This window comes from Mytilus californianus, unplaced genomic scaffold, assembly GCF_021869535.1.
Source record: "Mytilus californianus isolate M0D057914Y unplaced genomic scaffold, xbMytCali1.0.p SCAF_5, whole genome shotgun sequence".
Lineage (NCBI taxonomy): Eukaryota > Metazoa > Mollusca > Bivalvia > Mytilida > Mytilidae > Mytilus > Mytilus californianus.
This window is the reverse complement of record NW_026262701.1, coordinates 68,145,263-68,167,540: the sequence shown is the minus strand read 5'-3', so window position 1 is coordinate 68,167,540 and position 22,278 is coordinate 68,145,263. Positions and strand designations below refer to the sequence as shown.

At 32.3% G+C, this 22,278-nt stretch overlaps 1 protein-coding gene across 1 annotated transcript in view; it reads left to right on the top strand.

The window, feature by feature from the left end:
• LOC127701368 (inositol 1,4,5-trisphosphate receptor type 1-like) overlaps nt 1–21,739 on the top strand; it is a 32,957-nt gene extending 11,218 nt beyond the window's left edge. Inside the window, exons 10-30 of the mRNA XM_052205264.1 lie at nt 234–336; nt 1,038–1,088; nt 1,355–1,567; nt 3,793–3,927; nt 5,301–5,450; nt 6,486–6,587; nt 7,603–7,686; nt 8,300–8,485; nt 9,078–9,189; nt 9,893–10,008; nt 10,678–10,847; nt 11,067–11,207; nt 14,845–15,006; nt 15,413–15,524; nt 16,704–16,827; nt 17,145–17,320; nt 17,740–17,892; nt 18,209–18,286; nt 18,773–18,892; nt 19,205–19,342; nt 19,577–21,739. Coding sequence (XP_052061224.1) covers nt 234–336; nt 1,038–1,088; nt 1,355–1,567; nt 3,793–3,927; nt 5,301–5,450; nt 6,486–6,587; nt 7,603–7,686; nt 8,300–8,485; nt 9,078–9,189; nt 9,893–10,008; nt 10,678–10,847; nt 11,067–11,207; nt 14,845–15,006; nt 15,413–15,524; nt 16,704–16,827; nt 17,145–17,320; nt 17,740–17,892; nt 18,209–18,286; nt 18,773–18,892; nt 19,205–19,342; nt 19,577–20,404 — 3,454 coding nt within the window. The 3' untranslated portion in view covers nt 20,405–21,739. The remainder of the gene's footprint in view (nt 1–233; nt 337–1,037; nt 1,089–1,354; nt 1,568–3,792; nt 3,928–5,300; nt 5,451–6,485; nt 6,588–7,602; nt 7,687–8,299; nt 8,486–9,077; nt 9,190–9,892; nt 10,009–10,677; nt 10,848–11,066; nt 11,208–14,844; nt 15,007–15,412; nt 15,525–16,703; nt 16,828–17,144; nt 17,321–17,739; nt 17,893–18,208; nt 18,287–18,772; nt 18,893–19,204; nt 19,343–19,576) is intronic.
• Nucleotides 21,740–22,278: the final 539 nt, after the last annotated feature.

Below are 22,278 nucleotides of genomic sequence, written 5' to 3'. Positions count from 1 at the left end.
ATTAAATCATATGATTTAATGAGTAATGACTTTACTTTTACCTAGTATTCATATCACTTGTTTAAATTTGAAGTAAAATACAGAATCCTGTTTAAGGTGGCAGTACATTGTAAAATAAAGAAACTGACGAGTCGAAGAAGACCTATCACCAATATATGTAAATAAACGAATTATTGTTTTCTGTATGTTTATTTATGTAAAGCATTGAATACATTAATCTTTTATTTTTGAAGACGTTCACTGAACTCGCAGCAATCTCAAAGAAAAAAAGAAACATCAAAGACAACGGGGAAAATATCAGAAGATTCCTTCCCTGTATCCAGATTGGCTCTGAAGGTAGGTGCTATATGTTTCATTAATTTATTGGATTATTTTAATTAATATTTAATTTTTCAAGTACTTTTAATTGGTTTTGAAATGAACACAACAGTAGATCCCCGATGAACCTGTTTTGATATACAAATCAAGATAACAAACCGAATTGAATGAACTATTAACGTAGCGACCAGGTGCTTCGACAGGGTAAATGTCTCGAAGCACCTGATATTACCCCCAGTTTTTGGTGGGGTTCGTGTTGCTCATCAGTCTTTAGTTTTCTATATTGTGTTTTGTGTAATGTTGTTTGTCTGTGGGTCTTTTTCTTTTTAAGCCATGGCGTTGTCAGTTTATTTTCGACTTATGAGGTTGAATGCCCTTTTGGTATCTTTTGCCACTCTTTTAATATGCATGCATCACACACCATGCGAATCAGATTCGGTCGAAATTTACATTAAGGTTGATACAATTTCGAAAATATAGAATACGACTAACCTTTTGGTAACTTCTGCCTCTCACAAATACAAATGGCAACAACTTCGGTTTTGGTATGTTGAAGACCACTTATCTGTAAATGTAAATGAACTAATTGTTTGTTTTGTGTATATTCATTTAAGATAAAATTGGAACTATCCCTTATTTGTTGTAGAAGTCCTTCATATATATCTATTTTTTTTAAATATATATTAAAACATTTTCATTTACTATGCCATTTGTTGTAGCAAATTCAAGCGTATGAAGATACTCTGCGACAGCAGAGATTGGCAGGCTGGGTATGTATTAGGTTGAAATAAACCCCCGCACTTTATATTGAGTAATATTACTCATTGCAAAGAATAAAAATTCTTCATGTGCCATAATATGAAAAAAAACGTTATGCTGTCAGCAATACAAAATTTAGTAGTGATTCACCAATTAATTACAGTTGTAATGATTAGAATTTTCATTTAAAGTTCACTGTTCTCTTGCATTTTAATTCATGTTCTGTCTAATATTTTCCTATAAACCTGTTCATGAACGCAACAAAAACATTTTTCAGTCGGTCAAAAGAAAAACATCGAGTAAGAAACCTAAAAAGAAAAAGAAGCAAAAGAAACCGAAAGAAAGAAAACCGAAACCTGCAATTAAAGTAAAAGATTCATCTATAAATGGAATAAAAAAGGAAGTCACGTTTGTAAACCCAGCTCGGAAGGAAAAGCAAGCTTTAATTGCACAAAATGGACCAAACTCCGTAGCAATCAAGATACTAGAAGTAAGTTTGTACAAAAAATGTTTTTCGGTCTGTGTGTCTGTCCGTTCGTCCGTCCGTCCGTCCGTCTGTCCCGCTTCAGGTTAAAGTTTTCGGTCAAGGTAGCTTTCGATGAAGTTGATATCCAATCAACTTGAAACTTAGTACACATGTTCCCTATGATATGATCTTTCTAATTTTAATGCCAAATTTTGACCCCAATTTCACGGTCCACTGAACATCGAAAATGATAGTGCGAGTGGGGCATCCGTGTACTATGGACACATTCTTGTTTTCCTTTGATTTCCATATTCACAATATCCTATAATTTCACAAAAACTTATAACTGTTTATACTTTTAAATCATTTGACCCAAATGGCCATACGTGTTCTTCTCATCACTTGGCGTCCAGCGTCCGTCGTCGTCTGTTAAGTTTTAGAAAAATCTTCTCTGAAACTACTAGGCCATTCGGAACTAAAGTTAACCACAATCCTCCTCTGAATATCTAGTTTTAAAATGTGTCCGATGATCTCCAATATTACCCAATATTTTGGAATTTTGGAATTTTGGATAAGGTGATACTTTAAATGGCAAAAAGGATCAGCATGAAAGATAAGTAAAATAGTCGAAATTTTACCCATTTTTATATCATTTGTGGGAATAATAGCTGACAGAGAGAAAAATATAATCAACAGGATACGATCAACAAATAAGGCAACATACACAAAGTCGTATGGTGACTCCTTATATCAGATATTGCCCCTGAAAGACGATTTTTTTCAATTTTTTTGTTTTTTTGTTTTTGTGTGGAAACTAAAGTAGATAGAGAGAAACTATGAAAATGCAAAAATAATCAGCAAGACAAGAGCTTTAAATAAGTCTAAGGGAAAGATCTCCATTTAACTCCTCATAGGAGTTATTGGGGTTGATAGACCATTTATACCTTTTTGTGTTTTTAGCGAAAACTATAGAAGATTCAGAAAAACTGTATACAACAAAAAAAGATCAACAGGACAAGATCTACAAATAATATAAAAATAACAAGATGTGGTATAATTGCCAACAAGACAACTCTCCACAAGAGACCACAGAAATTAACAACTAAAGATCTATAGACCGTACGGCCTTCAACAATGAGCAAAAACTTTACATATCAAAATATGAAGTAATCAACAGGACAAGATCAACAAATAAGTTAGAAAATATCATTTGACTCCTTGTAGGAGTTGTTGTCGTTGAAAGACTGATTCGTGTTTTAGCAGATACTATAATAGAAAGAGAGAGACTGTAAGTAACAAAACGATGAGCAGGACAAGATCTACAAATAAGTCATACATGGCTGAAATTGTCAGTCAAACAAGAGTTTTACCCATTTTTGTGTTTTGTGTGGGAACTAAGTAAATAGAGAGTAACTGTTGACAGCGAAATGATCATCAGAACAATTTCTATAAATAAGTCTACAAGGCTGAATCTTTCATTTGACTCCGTGTAAAAGAATTTTTTGCCGTTGAAAGACGATTTTACCTTTTTGTGTTTTTGTCGAAACGATAGTTATAAGATAGAAACTATTTACAGCACAAGTAATAAGCAGGACAAGATCTACTTGTAAACCAACATGGTTCAACTCTTTATAAGAATTCCCCTTGAATGACAAAAAAATTTACCCATTTGTTCGATTTTTGCTAATAACTTTTTATTAAATATTTGTATTGCATTATATCAATGTTATGAAAAATGCAATGTGAGCGGTACAGACTACGTGGAGTCTTTATTTTTTCTACTTATGTTCCATGTTTGCATAATTAAATACATAAATAACAAGTAAAAGAGTGAAAAGGACCTAACCCGATTAGGAAAAAAATTAACACCATCCACGCGGAACTTCTATATTGTAGTTATCAAACAACTATTCAATGTGTTATATGTTTACTATTTCCTACATTTCGTCGAGTGATGTTAAAATCACTTTGTTCTGTTTTGAATACGCGCGTTCACCACGATTTTGGTAGATCACAGGGGCCAACTCAGATAAAGTCAAACGTGAATTTTTTTAAAAAAGTATATGTAACTCCTCTCCCTAATTAGTATTATTTTAAAAATAAACCAATTATTGATCGATAGGGCGTCCAAATATGTGTCTCGACATATACGTGTTATGCATAGCGCTGGAGTACGCTAAGTAACCATTTATTTATGAAATGAATTTTTTTTCAATATATCGATGTAAATTTACCTTCTCCAATTATAGGATTCTGAACCTGAAGAAATTGAAGAAAAACCTGTATCAATATCGGAAGGGCCTGAGTACAGACATGATGGTTATATTGAGCTTGTCCTGAAAGTAATGGCCAGAATGTGTGATGGTCAAAACCATGATTTACAGGTATCTGGTGCAGTAAAAATTGTTGTCGTGTATGTTATTACTACCACTGGGTCGATATCTCTACTGATGGACTGTTAGTCCCTGAGGAGATCACCAACCCAATGGCTAGGACTTCGTTACTGGCTTTAAAAGATGAATATTGTTTGATTTGCTGTTATGAAATTTATAAATCATTTTAAGTTCAGGAATATATCTCCCTCATTCAAAGCTCTGATTCCTTATTCGGATTTTGATATAAGTATGGTCCTTTTTGGTTTGATTAGCGCTTCGATGTTTGTATGAGGTTTTGAAATTTCAAATATTTTGGCCTAGAGCATTACTGAAGAGACATTAATTGTCGAAATGCGCATCTGGTGCAGTGTAAAATTGGTACCGTTTATGTTATTACAAAAGAAATTTGACTTTTCCTTCTCATAATCTTAGGTTAAATCTGAATTCGTGAAGCTACCGTTCTAATAGGGTGAACATTGCTCATTTGATTCAATAAATAATTCCATACATGTTAATACCGTACATGAAAATAGCATAATTTCTGTGTCTTTATTTTTTCGCCCAAAATTCTTTATACTTTAACACTCCATTATTCACTATTCTGTAAACTACATCCAGATTCAATGAAGAACGCTTACTTTAGCTGTATTTGACAAAACTTTTAGGATTTTTGGCTCCTCAATGGTCTTCAACTCGTACTTAATTTGGCCTTATTAACTTTTTTTATTTGTGCGTCCCTGATGAGTTTTTTAGACAAAACGGGCGTCTGGCCTACAAAATTTCAATCCTGGTGTTTATATAAAACAAATATATGAATACAGCCCCCGAAGATTCAATTTTACCAGTATACAAAATATTTTCATAATTAAAACAACCATTGTTGGTATTTAGCAAAGACCATTGAGATATTATGCCATGGACATTGAATTTCCTCGCCAGTCTATAACATTTGTAATACAGGATCAATGCTTATGGAAACAACACTAACTTTTGGTATTAAAAAAAACCTGATTATGCAATTTATCATATCTAGGAAAATGCATACAATGATTTTCAATCATATGCCGATAAACCTGGAGAGAAGACAGACAAATCATTTCTTATACATTCCTCATTAATTTGGACAAAACTTTTGAAGTTTGCAGTTCAATAACAACTACATTACAATGCATATATTCTCTATTACATGTAGCCTGCCAAGTTATTCACATATCCTTTACAACTTTAAATCTTAAAAATCTCAATATTTCCATCACAGGGCTTATTTAGCTATGCGATAGAAAGAAATATAAATTTATACTTACCATTCGAATGAGATATCACGGAGGAGACTTTATCGTTTTCAATGCTTTGACAGTTTTCTCTCTCTTAAACTTTTGCAGGATTATCTCAGAGAACAGCCTGATAATGTGAAATCTTTTAATATAATCGCAGAAGTTACAAGATTTTTAAATGTTGTATATTCCAATATCAATTTTAAGAGCATTGATTTGGTTATTCAGCTGTTCAATACGATGAATGAGTTCACTGCTGTAAGTATTATAGTTTTAATACTTTTATTTTTTATAAAAACAACGGATGCACCTTACGGATAAAAAGCTGTGGAAAAATGACCATAACAATAAAGTCAATTTTAGACTGTACATGTATTGTTTGTACTTATTTCTTTTGTGTTGATAATTTTAGACATATCGTTAGATTTCTGTATGATAAGAGCCGCAAGATCGGTGTTATTCATGAAGCAGGACAAGCTTACCCTTGTGAAGCAACCGGCCCAAAAACCATGCTTTAATGAATCTGTATTATTAATTTCATACTTGTCATTTCTTCCTTTTGGGAATGGGTCGTCTTTTCTTCTACTATTAATTGTTTTATTGCCTTTTGTTATTTTCTTACTTTTCTTTAAAATCACAAAATATCCGTAAAGACCGAAATATCATCGGAGATATTCATTAACATGGAAACATGAATTATAGAAAATCCATCAGAAAATAAAAAGACATAAACATTATCCCCAATCGATACTGGGTAAATGTAATTTAAAAACAAAAACAAAAGGATGTTCATGTGTATGAGGATTCATACTTCAGCAGGTAAAAGAGCTGGATACTTTATACCTTGTATTTACGGATTTTCCGATTATATCCTATTCCCCATCGTGACAAAAACAAAAGGATGTTAATGTGTATGAGGATTCATACTTCAGTAGGTAAAAGAGATGGATATTTTATATCTTGTATTCACGAATTTACAGATTATGTCCTATTCCCCATTATGATTTTTTGACTCAGTGTCGATTCTCATGGAGGGTATTGCATGCATAGCAGGAGATGCTTACTCTACCAAAGCACATGGTCTCCCATTTTTTGGAGATTCCCCTAAGTTCTCTTTTTACCTTGATTTGTATCTTCTCGGTGAATTTATGAGATTTAAACATTACTAAACTACTTAAGCCTCTAAGTGTTGTTATTAAAGAAATATGTGTTGTGTGCATGGAATGCATACCATTCACCGTCTGAATCTGATTATAAATAAAGTAATAACAAATACCTATTTCTTTGTTCCAGGGTAATCAAGAAAACAGAATTGTCATTTATGACAACAAGATTATAGATTATATAAATTTCATTCTTAGGGCTGGTGATTTTGAATCATGCACTACAGAAAAGGTATTTATCTTTTTATTTTGAAGGTTTGTGTTAATAATGGGTATGCTATCCAAAATAATTTTGAAATCTCTACCAAACTTTTAAATATTAAAACTTTTAATATATTTTCGTCTGTAGTCTTTTCAAATCTCAGAAATATTTGATACTGGATTGGGCTATTAAGCTTAAACAAATGTAAGTAAGAATCTGATTAGCCTTGGTGATTTAATAATATATACTGTTTTATTGTTCAGTAGGTTGTTATGGTCAAGAACCAAGTTCAATTAGATGAGTTTTCTTTATTAGCCTTTAAGCTTTAAGCAAATAATTATTTTTCATCCTTTTCTGGGTACATGAATTTTTGTCTGTTATTCTAAACTGAATTGATTCTGATATTCTAATTTTATTAACCGCTTCGGTGGTTAATTGCTAGCGTGCTCGTGTCAAACAAAAGTCTTTGAAATTGGACTCAATGCCTTTGCTTCTCCACGAAACACGCGGCATTAAGAGGTGAAAGCAAATAATGGTCGGCTCGGAGTCAGAATAGTGTGTCCGTGTAAGGAGTCATGTCTTCCTGCGTACTGTTACTTTGTACAAAAGAACGTTAAAGTTACGTCTCAGCGTGTCGGTCTAGTACAAAGCAGGGACCATATTCATATTGCATTTACATGTTCTTGTTTCTCCTGGATGTGCATTTAAAGTGCCGCTGGACATTGAAAAGCCATCCATTATTATCATTGTCAAATTTCTTTAACATAATATTTATAAAAGTTTCTTGTGTTAGTTTCTAGAAATTGGGAATTGTTGCAGCTGAGTATTGAATCTTCATTTTTGACTATTTTAACTCTAGTGCCACTGATGAGCATGATATGGAGGAAACGCGCGTCTGGCGTGCCAAATTAAAAGTCTGATATCTTTCACTGGTTTTTACGCTTTATTCAATCTTTATCTAAATTACATTTAAATCTTTGTTTAAGAAAACATTGCATGCACATACATGAATTGATATTCAGAGATACATTTGTATATTTTGTAGATCCTTTTACTCAGAGAGAGTATAGCAAATCTAATTCTCTCTTTAATTGAAGAAAATGGACCAGGGGCTTCAGAAGTCAGTCTGGTTAGTATTAAGGTGAAAGTGTCGGATATGGATATTTGTGATTCTCAGCAATAATGGTAACTACATGGAAAGAAAAAAACACTTGTTTGAATATTTTCACTGTTTCCTAGTAGATGAAAATAAAGTTCTGTGAAAAGAAATATGTAGTATTTTCCTTGGTATGGCGTTTTCTCAAAGTGTATCGTCTAATTATCATAGTTGTTTTGGTATTATGCTTTATGCAGTTTATTTTTGTCATGGGAGGGGAATTTTCTGTACGGTTGTTAACATGTTATTGTGTACCATTGTCCATATGTTCGTCCATACATTTTACGTTATGTGTTATATTTTAGATTTGGTGCAACTGAGTATCTCAAATGTAACATAAACAAATTTTGGTCTTTTTTAAGAGGTGTTGTCTCTTTTACTGTTATTTGGTGTGGACTTATTGTGCATTCATGCCTAAGCAAATATGAGATTTAGTAGCCCATTCCGTTTTCCAAAAATGAAAACAGATAGTTCGTGCTTAAGTGTCAAAACAAAATAGTACAATAAAGGAACTATCAGCAATGAAATGACATGAAAAAAGTCAAAGTTTCAGTTTTATGTTATGCCTTTACATTTTAATATACAGGAGGTCAAAGATACGTTAGACAAAGTTGCTGTCCTCCAGTTAATGCAAGAATGCTATGAAGTCCATGAACCAGACAAAAAGAAAATTGCAGAATTGAAAAGCATAATGTTGGATGAACCTATAGCTCCCAAATCAAAAATGAAATCATTTTCCAAAATCGGTGGTTCATTACTTCAGAAGGTGAAAGTAAGTTTATCAACGTCAATATGGAACCTATTACCTTTTTTCTTAAGTATCATCTTTTTTATTATATTATGATGGGCTATCGGTCCATTCGTCTCAATGTATATATTAACGACCAAAGCTTATATGTCTCATACATGGAGACATTATTTTCAAATATGTTTTAATCAGCTGACAAATACAAAGAACTCTTTTTCTTGTGAAAAAAATAGATCCATGCAATTTATTTTAGCCCAACAGCCGATTTATATTGTCTGAAGGAAAAAATCAAATACTTTAGATTTATTATTAAAGTAAACTGCGAGATTACAAGGTGAGCTCGGTTGTTCCGGAATGGTCAGCAGTTCCTGATCCACTAGTTACAACCATCGTGTTACTTTTGCTAAAATACATTGATGAGTTATATCCAGTAATCTTACCATAGTGTATTGATAAATGTATCCTAATCTACCTAAGTCACACACAATAACAAGAGCAACACTATACTTGAAATTAATTTCATTGCGTAAAATTATCTGAAGTGAAAATATTAAAAAAACTTTATGAACTATTTGACATAGTAAAACAATTTATTATGCTTTCATTTTAATTCCAGGGTAAACAATTGGATGAACTGGCAGATGCATATATGGATGTTGGTTTTCGGTTTTATCTTATATTTAACCGAATGATTGATGTTGACCCAAAACTATTGAACAATCCAAAATGTGAGTGATCTGTACCAAATTAAGACCTTTAAAATTAGATGCATTTCTTTCTACTGCTCTGAAAGACGAGTATATACAGTATGTTCATATGTACATTCTTTCCTTGAAATTTCTCAGGAACTACAAATCAGAGTTTCCGGAAATGCAACACAAGGGTCATTTTCACATTCACCACTGATCAAATTAATGTTGACCGAGTCTGTTTATATATTCTTACTTATAAATGGCCTTGTATGAAACTTTTGTCTCATCAATCGCCGGAACTACACATTACAGCTTACTGAAATTTGTTATCTGGTTTTATGTGAACGTGCTATACCATATGGTGCATTTGTTCAACTATCTGTTTAACGAATACTTACTGCGGAGGTTTTGTAGGAGAGCAATATCTCACAGTTCAATTTGTTTTTGTTGCTATTCAGAGAATACATTTTTTACTGCATACATTGAATTCGCATGAAAGATGCCATTATTATTGTTTTATTCTGCCCAAAAAGCTTTTAATTTTAAATTGTATAGTTGTTTTTCTTATAGGAGTGACATTACAAAAATTATATAAACAAATAAGTTACGTTCTAGTTTTATGGAAGAAGCTCCATCAACGACTAATTTGTATACAAAGAAATAATTGGATTAAGTTAATCGTGGATTTTACTATGAATAATGATTTACTTTATGCTAATTTATAAGTTATCGTTTTCAGTGAAAATGAATCCTATAGAGCAACGGGCTTTTACGTTTTACAAAAAGAATTGTATGTCGATAGAAATTGTTAAAGACGACGAACTTCAGAAAGTCAACTTTAGAGTTAAAAACAAGGTATTCATTTTAACCTTTTCTGTATAATATATAAAGGAGTGAACGTAGAACGTTTTATTCTGCATTTTTCTTCATTCTAGTAATAGCGATGATTTAGTATTGTGAATAAACTCTAAACTCATCATAGATACTAGGATTGAAGTTTTGTACGCCAGACGCGACTTTCGTCTATAAAAGACTCATCAGTGACGCTCGAATAAAAAAAGATAAAAAGGCCAAATAAAGGTCGCATTTGAAGACTTAATTCTTACATTTCTCTAGTTTTCGTTCGAATTCTACGGGATTTTAACATCGGTAGACTACTGTTGTCTCTTACGTATGCTATCAATGACGAAAGAGTATCATATAAAGCGTTGTTCGGTGAACACTTTCAGTAACTAGTAATATTCGTCTCGATCTTGTTTTGTAAATGACATAGTAAGTTCCATGTACTTGGAAGGTTTTATTTGAAATTTCCTTGAAGTTATTCAGAAGCAGAAAGAATCAGAACTTCTGACAGCTTAATATTGCGGTTTTTTTATGTTACTACCTCCATATACCTGAAATAATCACTCTTTCATTTAAAACATTAACTAATCAATCAATAGTCCTTTTAAAAAACGATGTTTAAAGCTATTTTGAGTTTGCATTTTCAATACGACAATGCAAAGGACATTCATTTGTTTATAGAGAGTATTGAGAGAAGAAGTCAAAGAAAATTTGAAATGGAATGTGGATCGATCTTCACCAAGCAACAAAATTCGCGACCTGATGGGCTGGACAAAGGACATAATGAAGGATATTATATACCAAAGGACAATACTTAGTAACCCAATAGCTATAGGTTTAACTAAGGGTTGGTAAGTTGTCTCTTAATCACTTTTATATGTGAATTAATCACGAATAGAACATATTAAACACAATTGAATGACAATTTTGAATATTTTACATTTATACTTGAACTTAGTTGCGTTTAGAGAGAGAAAAATACGAAATGTATCAAGTAAATTTTTATGCTGGAAAAACTGTCAGAGGAAACAATTGAGTGCTTTTAAATACAACTTTTGTCGTTTTTATAGGCTTGTATGGAACCATTTAGTAACTGCCATCAGTTTTGTTATAAATATATTAATGCTAGTCACGTGGCAGGCTAAAGGATCACTGGGAGTTCCAGCAAAAATAAAGGATAATACTACAGATATATCCTTAGCAGTTTATGAGTAAGTGGAGCTAGAAATCATTGAAATGTTTTATGCTATATTGTCAGTCATGGTAATTGTTGTAAAGTATAGTTTTATATTTCACAATATATATAAAATAATATAATGCAATGAAAATCGTATGTTAATACTTTAAACATTGTCATTCTTATGTCACGATGAATTTTATCTGAAATTCAGCTGGTTTTAAGTTCAAATTAAATATATAAAAATAATTGTGTCTTTAGCCAGTCTGGAATACTTGCAAAATTAAAAGTCACAAGTATGCTTAGGTCTGGTAAATCGTTGATTTTGTTCCGTTCTTATTCTTTTTCTACTTACTGTTCATCTTCTTGTTTCTCGTACCTGAAATTGTCTGCTGTAGTTCTAAGAAACCACACGTCAGATGTACTTGGTGTGTTATGCCAGGCAATAGGTTAAACGCGAGAAAGAAGACGTAGATACTCTTTCTGAATGGATTAAGGCTGTGAGGTCGTTGATACAAATCAGAATTAAAGAAAAACTTAATGGGTCTATAAACACAAGCGGATTTTTGTAAAAACATTGAAATCTTCTTTACATGGGTACATAAGTATGTTCTGAATTGGTATAACAATTGTTTGGAAATAATTAACTTTTATCAAAGTTTCATGATTCTAGAAAAAAAACGGGTCATTTTGCTGTATATTTATCTAATTTTAAAAAATTTCATCAGTGACTTTTTCATAAAAATTGGTATAAATAATCTTCAGGACTTGATCTAAAAGTAGGAACATCATATTAAGTATTCTCAAAAAATTGTGGTATAAAAAGTGGGGACGGTCAATAGCTTAACATAATGTTTTGTATACTTTTGTCCATCGATGAAGTCCGTCTGTTGCTTATTTTATCCCAAAATATACCTAAGAGGTATTTTTATCGTTCGGCTTCTGTCCCATTGACTTTATACGTGCAATATCTCCAATCATTCAAATCCTCCGGATCAAAGTGGGTGCCATGTTGCCCATTTAGGTGCTTTGTATATAGAAATAAGAAGATGAGGTACAATCTATCCACCAAAGTTCAAATGAAGTGGATGTAAGCAATTACAGGCAACCGTAAGGCCTTCAACAATGAGAAAAACCCATACCGTATAGTCGGCTATAAATGGTCCCGATTGACGATTAAGCGTGTTTGTTTCTTAAAGACAAATTAATAAATTCATACCCTTCCTCGATTTAAATGACTTTTTAATTATAACAGAAGGTACAATATCATAACATCAATTTTATAAAAAGCTTGGAAATTTTAGTGACCCAAACAGATATTTGACACACTCTAAGTCTTCCCCTTTTTTACGAATCCAAAATTCAAGGATCCCTTATTTTTTTAACTATCTGAATGAAAGTTTGTCTTATAGTTAATTGTGTTTTTCACTGTTGATTCGTTGCTGTCTTGTGGACGAATACATGTAATCTTCGTGTAATCATCAATCATATTAATGGCTATATTTCGGGTAATTCAAATACTCGTTTCTTGGCATAGAAACAAGTTTTCGTTAATCTGAGCATGGAACGAATACTTTATATCACGGACTATAAATGTGGATACAAAAAAATGAAAAACTAAGCGAAATTGTAAATCCCGCAATGCATGAACAAATATGTTGTATTTTAGTAAATAACACGTGTTCTCGGTTGATCGTAAATATGTAGTAGTCCATCATGCATTGTTACTCATTTAATGGATTGGTCAAAAACTCAGGTAAAAAAAAATTGCGTCATACGTAAATAGACAATTACATGTGCGAGTATGCTAATTTATGCATATCCATATAAGGTAGTGTTCCCGACCTGTTTAACTCATGATTGGTCAGTTCTAGTATCAACTATAAGGACTATGCAGTACTTTTATGTATGACATACACAAACAAAGCACATAAAGACAATGAAATACAGTTCAGTGTTTAAAAAGTTTTGGCTGCTGGATCAAATTTATTGTCACATTAACCTATTATGTCTGTTTGGGTTGCTCACCCAATTTTGTCAATATATCGGAACTATAAACAACTGTCATACAAGTGGATGTTTAGCTAGGTTTAGGAAAATGCCTGTTTCAAGTCAGGAATATGGCAGTTGTTTTTCACTCGTTCCGTTGGTTGATACCGTTTGATTTTGTCAGTTTTTGTGGACTTCTCTTTTTTTGAATTTACCTTGGAATTTCGGTATTTTGTTATACGTTTTTTTCAAGGTGAACATTGAATTCCTATATTTGTGTAGAAAAGGCTTTTAATCTGGTTGAGTTATTTTCTAATAGACCCCCCACCCCCACCCCGCACCGCCATCTCCTTGAATGCATAGAATATATCAATGGTGTAAACAATAACCATGGTCGTATGAATCATGAGAAAATGTTATATACTGATTAATTCAATAAAAGTGAAATTAAGAGAAAATAGAAAATGACCCTGTTATATACATAAATATGTTTTCAAAGTGCCATGCATAGCCATGTTGCGCGAGTTACTTTGTAGTATTTTGAAAATGGATGAAATTTCTACCCCAAGATATATTTTTTTTTGGTTTCACATGTCATGATGAATTGAATTATAAATATGGTGAATCCCCAGGAGACATCCCCAACGCTTGATATCGAATTGTTTGATTGATTGTCGGTGTTGAGAGTTACTTGCAGCGCTCTGGCCATTTTAGAATGTTTAGATATATTGAAAATGGATGAGATTCCAATTCCTAAACCAATATTTTCTTGTTTAACATGTCAAGATGGATTGAATGATACATAGTGAGAAGTTTCATGAGTAATCCAGACCACCTGACATTTGATAATGTTAAAATAATGTATAGATATTTAAAACACCCAACCCGTATGCATATATTTTCATTTTTCCCGTATCAAGAAGAATAAAAATATAAATCTCTAATTGGTAAGTCATCAGGGGTCATTTATTTCCGTCAACCGTTGGAGGATGTTCAAATATATTGAAAATTGTTAAGATCCCTACTCCTAGTTCCTATTTTTATCTTGCTTCTCGTGCTAGGCACAAAAATTCATCAAGGATACCAGAACTTAGTTACTCAAAACAGTTGACCAATGAATTGTCCACTGGATAAGTTACACCGATTTCAACATGACTAATTCTATAAAAGTTAACAATTATACAGTGGATAAAAGTTTCAAGCAACCCAGTATAGTCTTCTAAAAGAGAGGCGAAAGATACCAAAGGGACATTCAAACTCATAAGTCGAAAAATAGACCGACAACGCCATGGCTAAAAAAGAAAAAGAACCAACAGAAAAACAACAGTACACAAAACACAACATAGAAAACTAAACACTGAGTAATTGGTACACCAGACGTGCATTTCAGTGGCGCTCGAAACAAAAGAGTTAAAATATCAAATAAATACGAAGTTGGAGAATATTGGAAACCAAAATTTCCGAAAGGTACCAAACAGGACGAGTTAGATCCAAGGTTTCATTTCTTTCCCTACCTCTTCGAGAATGTTCGAACATGTTCGAATAAAGTTGAGAAACCCAACCCCAAAACTGTTTTTTATTTTGATTTTAGCACTGTAAGCTCTTAAATGGATGACTTATAAGTACTTGTTTGAGAGAATTCATAATCCTTAGATTATAATCATATTTATTCTTTTTTATAGTCCTACTCCAGATATAGCAGTCTTAAGTCTAGAGCAGTATGATATAGCAATTTATGTTCTTGGAGGAACTCATAACTTCCTATGTGTACTGATCCTAATTAGTTATTTTGTTGGAAATCACCCACGTCTACCGAAAATCAAGACAACTGTCGAGTCAATTAAGTAAGTACGAGGTTTCTATATCGACTCATATCTATCAATCATGCATTGAATTTTCATACAGTTATTTCTGAAAGCTTTTCGTTCGTTTCCTTACTGACTAAAGTTAATTGTTGATCATGAATAAATGCAATGGTTGAAAGACTGTCATGTTTCACTTACAGGTCCATATAAATTGTGTAAATAAATATTCGAATCGTCCACATTAGATCCACCCAGAAAGTGAAATGACATATTGATTTGAACAAAAACATATTTTTACACGACTGCAATAACATGACGTGTAGATAACAAACTATACTCCAAAATGAAAAAATAAAGATTTTTAATAGTAATCTCTGATTGAGAAGTCAACATCAATTAAAAATTAGCAATAACAATGTACAAGCTAGCTATACTAACCTTATAGGCAGACCTTCAGTAGAAAAAAGAAAGATGATGATCAAGAGGAAGACGCCAAGAAACCACATCAGTCCAAACTCGATGCCAAGTTATTGAGCTTTACAACATTCTACTATTTGGTATGTCTTGATAACATATATTTATATATTTGTTCCAATTTAATGCACCAGATACGTATTTCAACAATTAATGTCTTTTCAGTGATGCTATAGGTTTAAAATATTTGAAAATAAAAAACCTAATACAAAACTTTTAAGACCTGATATGACCGAAAAGGACATCGAATAAGAGCTATGCATGAGGGAGATATATTCCGAAATTTAAAAAGTAAATAAAACAAATACAGTGAAAAAAAAGATCCAGCAATAATATGTTTTGGGGGAAATCTGACTTTTTTTTTCCAAAAAAAGATAGCAAGAGAGCAATCACTAATGACATTATAGTATTTGTCATTTGTATGTTTTGCTTATATAAGAAAGGAGAAAGATACTAAAAGGACAATCAAACTCATAAGTGGAAAATAAACTGACAACGTCATGGCAAAGGAGAAAAAGACCAAAAGACAAACAACAGTATAAAAAACAGCATAGAAAACTAAAGACTGAGCAACACAAACCCCATCAAAAATTGAGGGTGATCTCAGCTGCTCCAGAATGGTAAGTAGATCCTACTCCACATGTGGCACCCGTTATATTATTATATGTAATCAAATGAGCACGAGGTCAGGTCTATGTGTTACCTATTTAAGATGTGCGACTGAATTGGCCTATTTATATAAGGCTTGCAGGTAAATGATTCGATAGGAAAATTTACCTCGAATATTTATAAAGTAGAGTGTATCAATTGTTCCTTATACATCGTGAGGCTTTTATTTTTTTTTTTTTTTTGGTTTGATCGTTGCTGATGAATGTAAATCTAGAAAAACACTTCCGACGCACCAAATTTATAAAGTGTTATTTTCATATTTTTTTATGATAATGTATTGGACAGATAGTTAATATCAATTTGAAATGTAAGTTAACAAAATATCGCCAGTATATGAATAGATTGGTACTTAAATTTATTAACTCATTTATTTGTATGTGTCTTATGCTTTTTTGATTCATCAAATTCGTTTATTTAAGGCCAGGAAAGCCGAGTATCCTGTTGAGCTAACGTGGACAGGCTGTGTTTCAAAAGAAGTCTTATATGTTAAGGTTACAATTTTAATCGAGTTAAATAGATGTCTGTAAAGACTTGTCATACATGCATATATCTGTACATTAATATACTATGCTTTATATTATAAATTTATTCAGGCATTCCTTGCATTATCTATTGGTGGAACTTTAGCGCATGGATATTTTTTTGCATTCCACATGCTGAATATAGTGAACAATAATCAGTTATTAAGTGGAGTAATCAAAGCTGTAACACAGAACGGTAAATTATGATTTAGTCGATATACCTTAATGCAAGGATTATATCAAGATAATCTTTCTGTTCGTATGTGGTTACTGAAACAATGATCAAAAAGTTTTCAATTAATTCGTATGTTTTTCGTGCATCTTTGAAAATTAATGATACTGAAGAAACTTTCTTGTACAAAGTTTGTCATTATAAAATGTCTTAATCAATCAATTTTCTTATATAACATTTTACTTTCAATATATATCATTATGGGGTAAATAACAGTTTGTTTCGTAATACAATACACAAAATGATAGCTCATTTTAGAATATATTTTCATTCTCTTGCAGGTAAATCACTGGTATGGGTGGCTATACTTGGCTTGGTTGTGTTTTATCTGTATGCAATCGTTAGTTTTGCCTTAATGAGAAGCATGTTTGATCCAGAGTCCTATCTATATTGTGCCACGTTGTGGCAATGTACTATTACAGTTATTAGATATGGTTTGATAGGGGAACTGTTTGAGGTGAGTCATAAAGTACAATCAATTAACATAGTATTGATTATAAATGAAACAAGAAAAATCATAGTCATAACAAATGATTAAATGAAAAGAACAATTTGAGAATTCATTTTACGAGACTATTAATTCTGTTAATGACTTAAATTCGTTCCCTCAGTACTTATTTACTGAAATTTAAAACAAAAGAAGAAGAATTTAATTGTCTCTTATCTCTCAGATTAGGGAAGTCAACATGTTGTCATCTTTTTTAAAATCAGTCCCAATAGTAAGATATTTAACAGTGTTTCAATAGTCAGCAATGATATTTATCAATAAGTTAGGATTTATTTTTATCATTTATTCCATTTTTGAAAATGTGTGCCTCCAAGGAAGACATTCTTTAAGTTACATTTGTTCAACTGAATACAACCTTTGTTTTCTAGGAAATGAAAGCTCATAAATCGGAAGCAACGTTTGCAAAGTTCGGTTGGGTTGTGCTGTATCATGTTTCCTTCTTCATCTTTATTACAACAATTGGTCTAAACATTATATTTGGTATCATTGTGGACACGTTCTCGGAACTCAGGGACCTAAAGGTAAAATGCGGCTATTTTATTAGTTTTTTATGCTGCGTGTACAGTATATACTCAACTGCATATAATATCAATATTTACAAAAACAAACAAATATTTCAAACTTGTAAATAAATATGTTATGAAGACTGTCATTTGAAAAAAAATTTTAGCTGCACAATTGTATTTACATTTTCATATCTCTCTAAAAAATGTATACGTATATTATAAAAACTTATGATGAAGACCTCAGCGTGCATGAACGACACGGCAATGTATGGTCGCATGATTGTGATGCTATTCATTTTGATAATTGAAATATCTATAATATTTGTTTCAGTGGACTTCAGAGGCGGACATGCGTGATACTTGTTTCATATGCAGCAGAAACAGTTATGACTTTGAGCACCATGGAAAGGTTTTCAGATTTTTTAAAAAATATTTTTGACTTTTATCACCACGGAGAGGCTTTCATATTTTCTTAAAATTATGGCTGATCGTGCATATGTTTATAGTTAGAATAGTGAAATTCAATTGCTAATTTAATATAATGTTGAGCGTATCTTTCTCAGCTTTTAACCCAAAGCTGCAGTTTGTTTTACTTTCTGATATTCTTGCGAACTTAGTTTCTAAAATTTCAATTTTAATTTTATCATTTTGCATAGTTATGAGATCATTTTACCTAAATAGATGAAGCGACAATAATATCGTGAGATTTTTCTTGGGTAAATTATCTGATAAGTTTAAAATTAAATAAATATACATCAATTTTCATATACAAATACCAAATACTAACATTCCTGGAATTTTTTTATGAAAGGATATTAAAATTAAATGTTATTATGTTTATGAAATCATGTTTTGTTCTTGAAAATTAAGATTACTTATTGTGCATTTTTTTCAGGGCTTTGAGCATCATGTAAGACATGAGCATAACATGTGGGCATATGTATTTTTCTTCATTCATTTGAATGGCACAAAAGTAAATGACTACACAGCACTGGAAATGTATGTTTACAAATTGGTAAGTATTTGTGGTCCTATGCAGGGTTCCAGCAGTTGCATATTATTTTAAAAGTTTTTATATTAATTCTGTTTAATATTATTGTGTAGCAAAAAGAGGGAGAAGATATCAAGGGGGGATTAAAAGCCATGTCAAAATAGGGTTCTAATTTAAGCAATCATTGTTAACATATTGATGAAATGTTAATTTTCAACATCAAATTTGAAAACAACTTGTTTTGTTATCGATATTCACATACAGTTTATCAGTTGTTTCGTATTCTTAAAAAATATAATGTTTCAAATGCTTTTTCTTGTTTTCTTTATCCTACAGTTGCTGAAAGAAAATTACGACTTCTTCCCGCTAGATCGAGCTCTATCACTGTCAGGAATGGGCAAGGATTCCACAGAAACAAAGATAGATGATCTCCTTTATCATGTCACATCAATAGTTGAAAGACAAAGAAGAGAGGTAATTCCTTTTTATGTCGGTAGTTTTTTTTATGATTTTGTTGCTATGAATAAAATAAAAATATGTGGTACGACTGCCAATGAGACAACTTTCCTCTAGAGACAAAATGGCGTAGAAGCAAGCAATTATAGGTCATGGTAAGGTGCTATTATTCAAATAAAATGATGAATTTATGTTCATATTATCTTTCCAGTATATTTATTTTTACACAGTACGATGTTTCAATTATTCTAGGAACTTGAAAAGAAACGCAGTGAAGAAAGGGTAAGACAAAAAGTGTGGGAGCAGAAACATCGACTTGGGTCTTTCAGAAGACGTGCAAAATTGCCAGCCCCAGCCGAACAAGATCCTCTAACAGGAATGATTTATCCTCAGTTACCAGGTGACGACCCCACTGCTCAACCAGCACCACCACAACAATATCTTAAACCCACATATCCTCAGTCAGGTGTTTTAAGTGGAAGAACTAGTCCTAGGAGGTACAGTGACGTAGGACTTGCAACGAGTATGCTGGGAAGAGATAAATCAGAATTGTTATCACCTTTGCCTGTTGCATCTAGGTTTGACAGGCGACCATCAATTGGAAGTCGAAGTGGAAGCCCAAGTAGGATGGAACATGATAGATTGAGAAGAAGAAGTCCATCTCGATATGATGATGATGATCCATATTTTGGCAGTGTCAGTCCGATCAGGTATGAAGACAGACTGAGAAGCCCATCGTGGTCTCGGCAGGGAAGTGATGGAGAAATAAGACCAATAACACCTAGTCCTTTAACCAGACGAGATACTATCACAAGTGGTATGCTCAGTCCAAGATGGCAGGAAAGCAGAACAACAAGTCCGAGAGGTGGTATTCAGTTCTTCCCTGAAACAGAAGCATTCCCACCACCTCCGCCTTCTTTCATGGATCGTCGAGGAAGCACAGATAGAAGAGCCAGCGATTTTAGACCAGAATCCGTAGAAGGGTTGTTTGACCTTCCAGAGTTCGATCATCCGAGTGATAGAGACAGGGATGCAGACAGCACACATAGTAGTGAATATAGAGGAGAATCTCGATACTGATATGTTCGTCCAAATGTTCAACTTTAATAGATGAATATATATATGTGTCTGAATGACTTATGGGATCATGTATGGACAATTTAATGCAATAATAATGATAAAAGTAACTACATACAACTTTGTTGTTTGGAGGATTGTAATGACTTAAGTTACAGCTATCTGAACTATTGCTTTCGCTGACTTGAAAGTGTTAAGATAAATTGACATAATATTCGCGTCTATAACGTTTTTTTTTTAACAAGCTATGGGACCTACATTGCGATTGGTATACATAAAAAGTCATTAATACCGATATTACCTTTACGAAATTGATTAGGATATACATGTTGTCATAGTAAAAAAAACTAATATTGGAGTTCTTTGTAGATATATAGATATCAAAATAAGGAGATTCGTCGCAATTGGGATAGAATACAATAATCATCTCGGTTACAAATTCTTTCATTTAAAATATGATCGTCAAAGCCAAAATGTGTGCATGGTCTTTTCTGCACAATGTATGCAGATGATTGTAACGGTAGAATATATGTTTAAGTACTGTCAACGTCACCATATTGCACAATTTTACTTGCATTTCATCTTTAGAGTATCAAAATATATTGATCAATATTCAAAACTAAAAGTCGATGAATTAAATGGTATTTTCCATTTCAATCTTTTGGCTTATTTTCATTGATCATATTACATACATTTCTATGACATCATTATTGCTTGAACATAATGTTTTTAATTAATGTAATGCTAGGAGCAAGCCTTATATTTTTTTTTTTTTTTTTTTGGAATTTGCTATTTTACTTTTCATTAGCATTTAAGGTTTGTTAATAGATGATTTTAATAATACTTATGTATAATTTTATAACATTTCGTAGGCAAGGAGTATACTATAGTACCTGTTCGTTGAAAATAATGTGTTATTAGTATCAACTTTTAAAGTGTTTCAAGAGAGCTAAACAATGCTAAAAAATGCGCACATACGTTTATCCATTATCGCGGTGGACTTTATGAATCAAAACTAACCAGAAAAAACACATGTTTTGTTTTCCTTATCATCAAAATGTACCATTTCACCTCAAGGAGACTATTTAAATGTATGTAACTAAGGTAGGAGTCCATTAACAACTCATTTCTATTTTTGTGAAAATCATATTTTGCTTTTTTTAAGCGTAAATCACGTGTATCATGTGAATTGTCAATACCACGTTATTCTTTTTTATATTGGATTGAATCGGAACTGAAATTGTAACATAAATGAGTGGTACCACGGCTTAAATAATTTAATTCAACTATACAGGATTTTTTTTCTTTTGTCTTGTGTATCAATAAACGTTTATGCTATTTCATGTTACTTTAATGTTTGGCCTGGTATTTACATTCCAGAAAGAAACTATATCTATGATGATTTTTTGGATTTTTAACAGTTGAATGTAATAGTCAACCAACTCATGACGGCAACCACATATCTGTTGACATGATAACTTCTACATACCCTTCCGGATAACATGAGATCATCCCCGGTTTTAGACGAGTTCGTGTTTCCCATTCGTTAGTTTTCTGTGTAGTGTTTTGTAAATTGTTGTTAGTCTTTTTGTCGTTTTTCTTTCTTTTCTTATCTTGCCATGGAAATACAAGTTTGTCCTCGACTAATGAGTTTGAATGTACCTTTGGTATCTTCCGCTCCTTTTTCGGTCATTCTCCTTCATAAACTTGGTAAGTTAATTCTGGATCTGTTTTATATCACCATAAGTGAGGGTCTGGGTGAGGTTTCCAGAATGGAGAATGATGGGCAAAAACAATGGCCAAAAATTAAAGACTAGAGTAAAATAATAATAAAGAAAAGAAAATAATGGGGTACATTTTGTACTAAAATATGAATG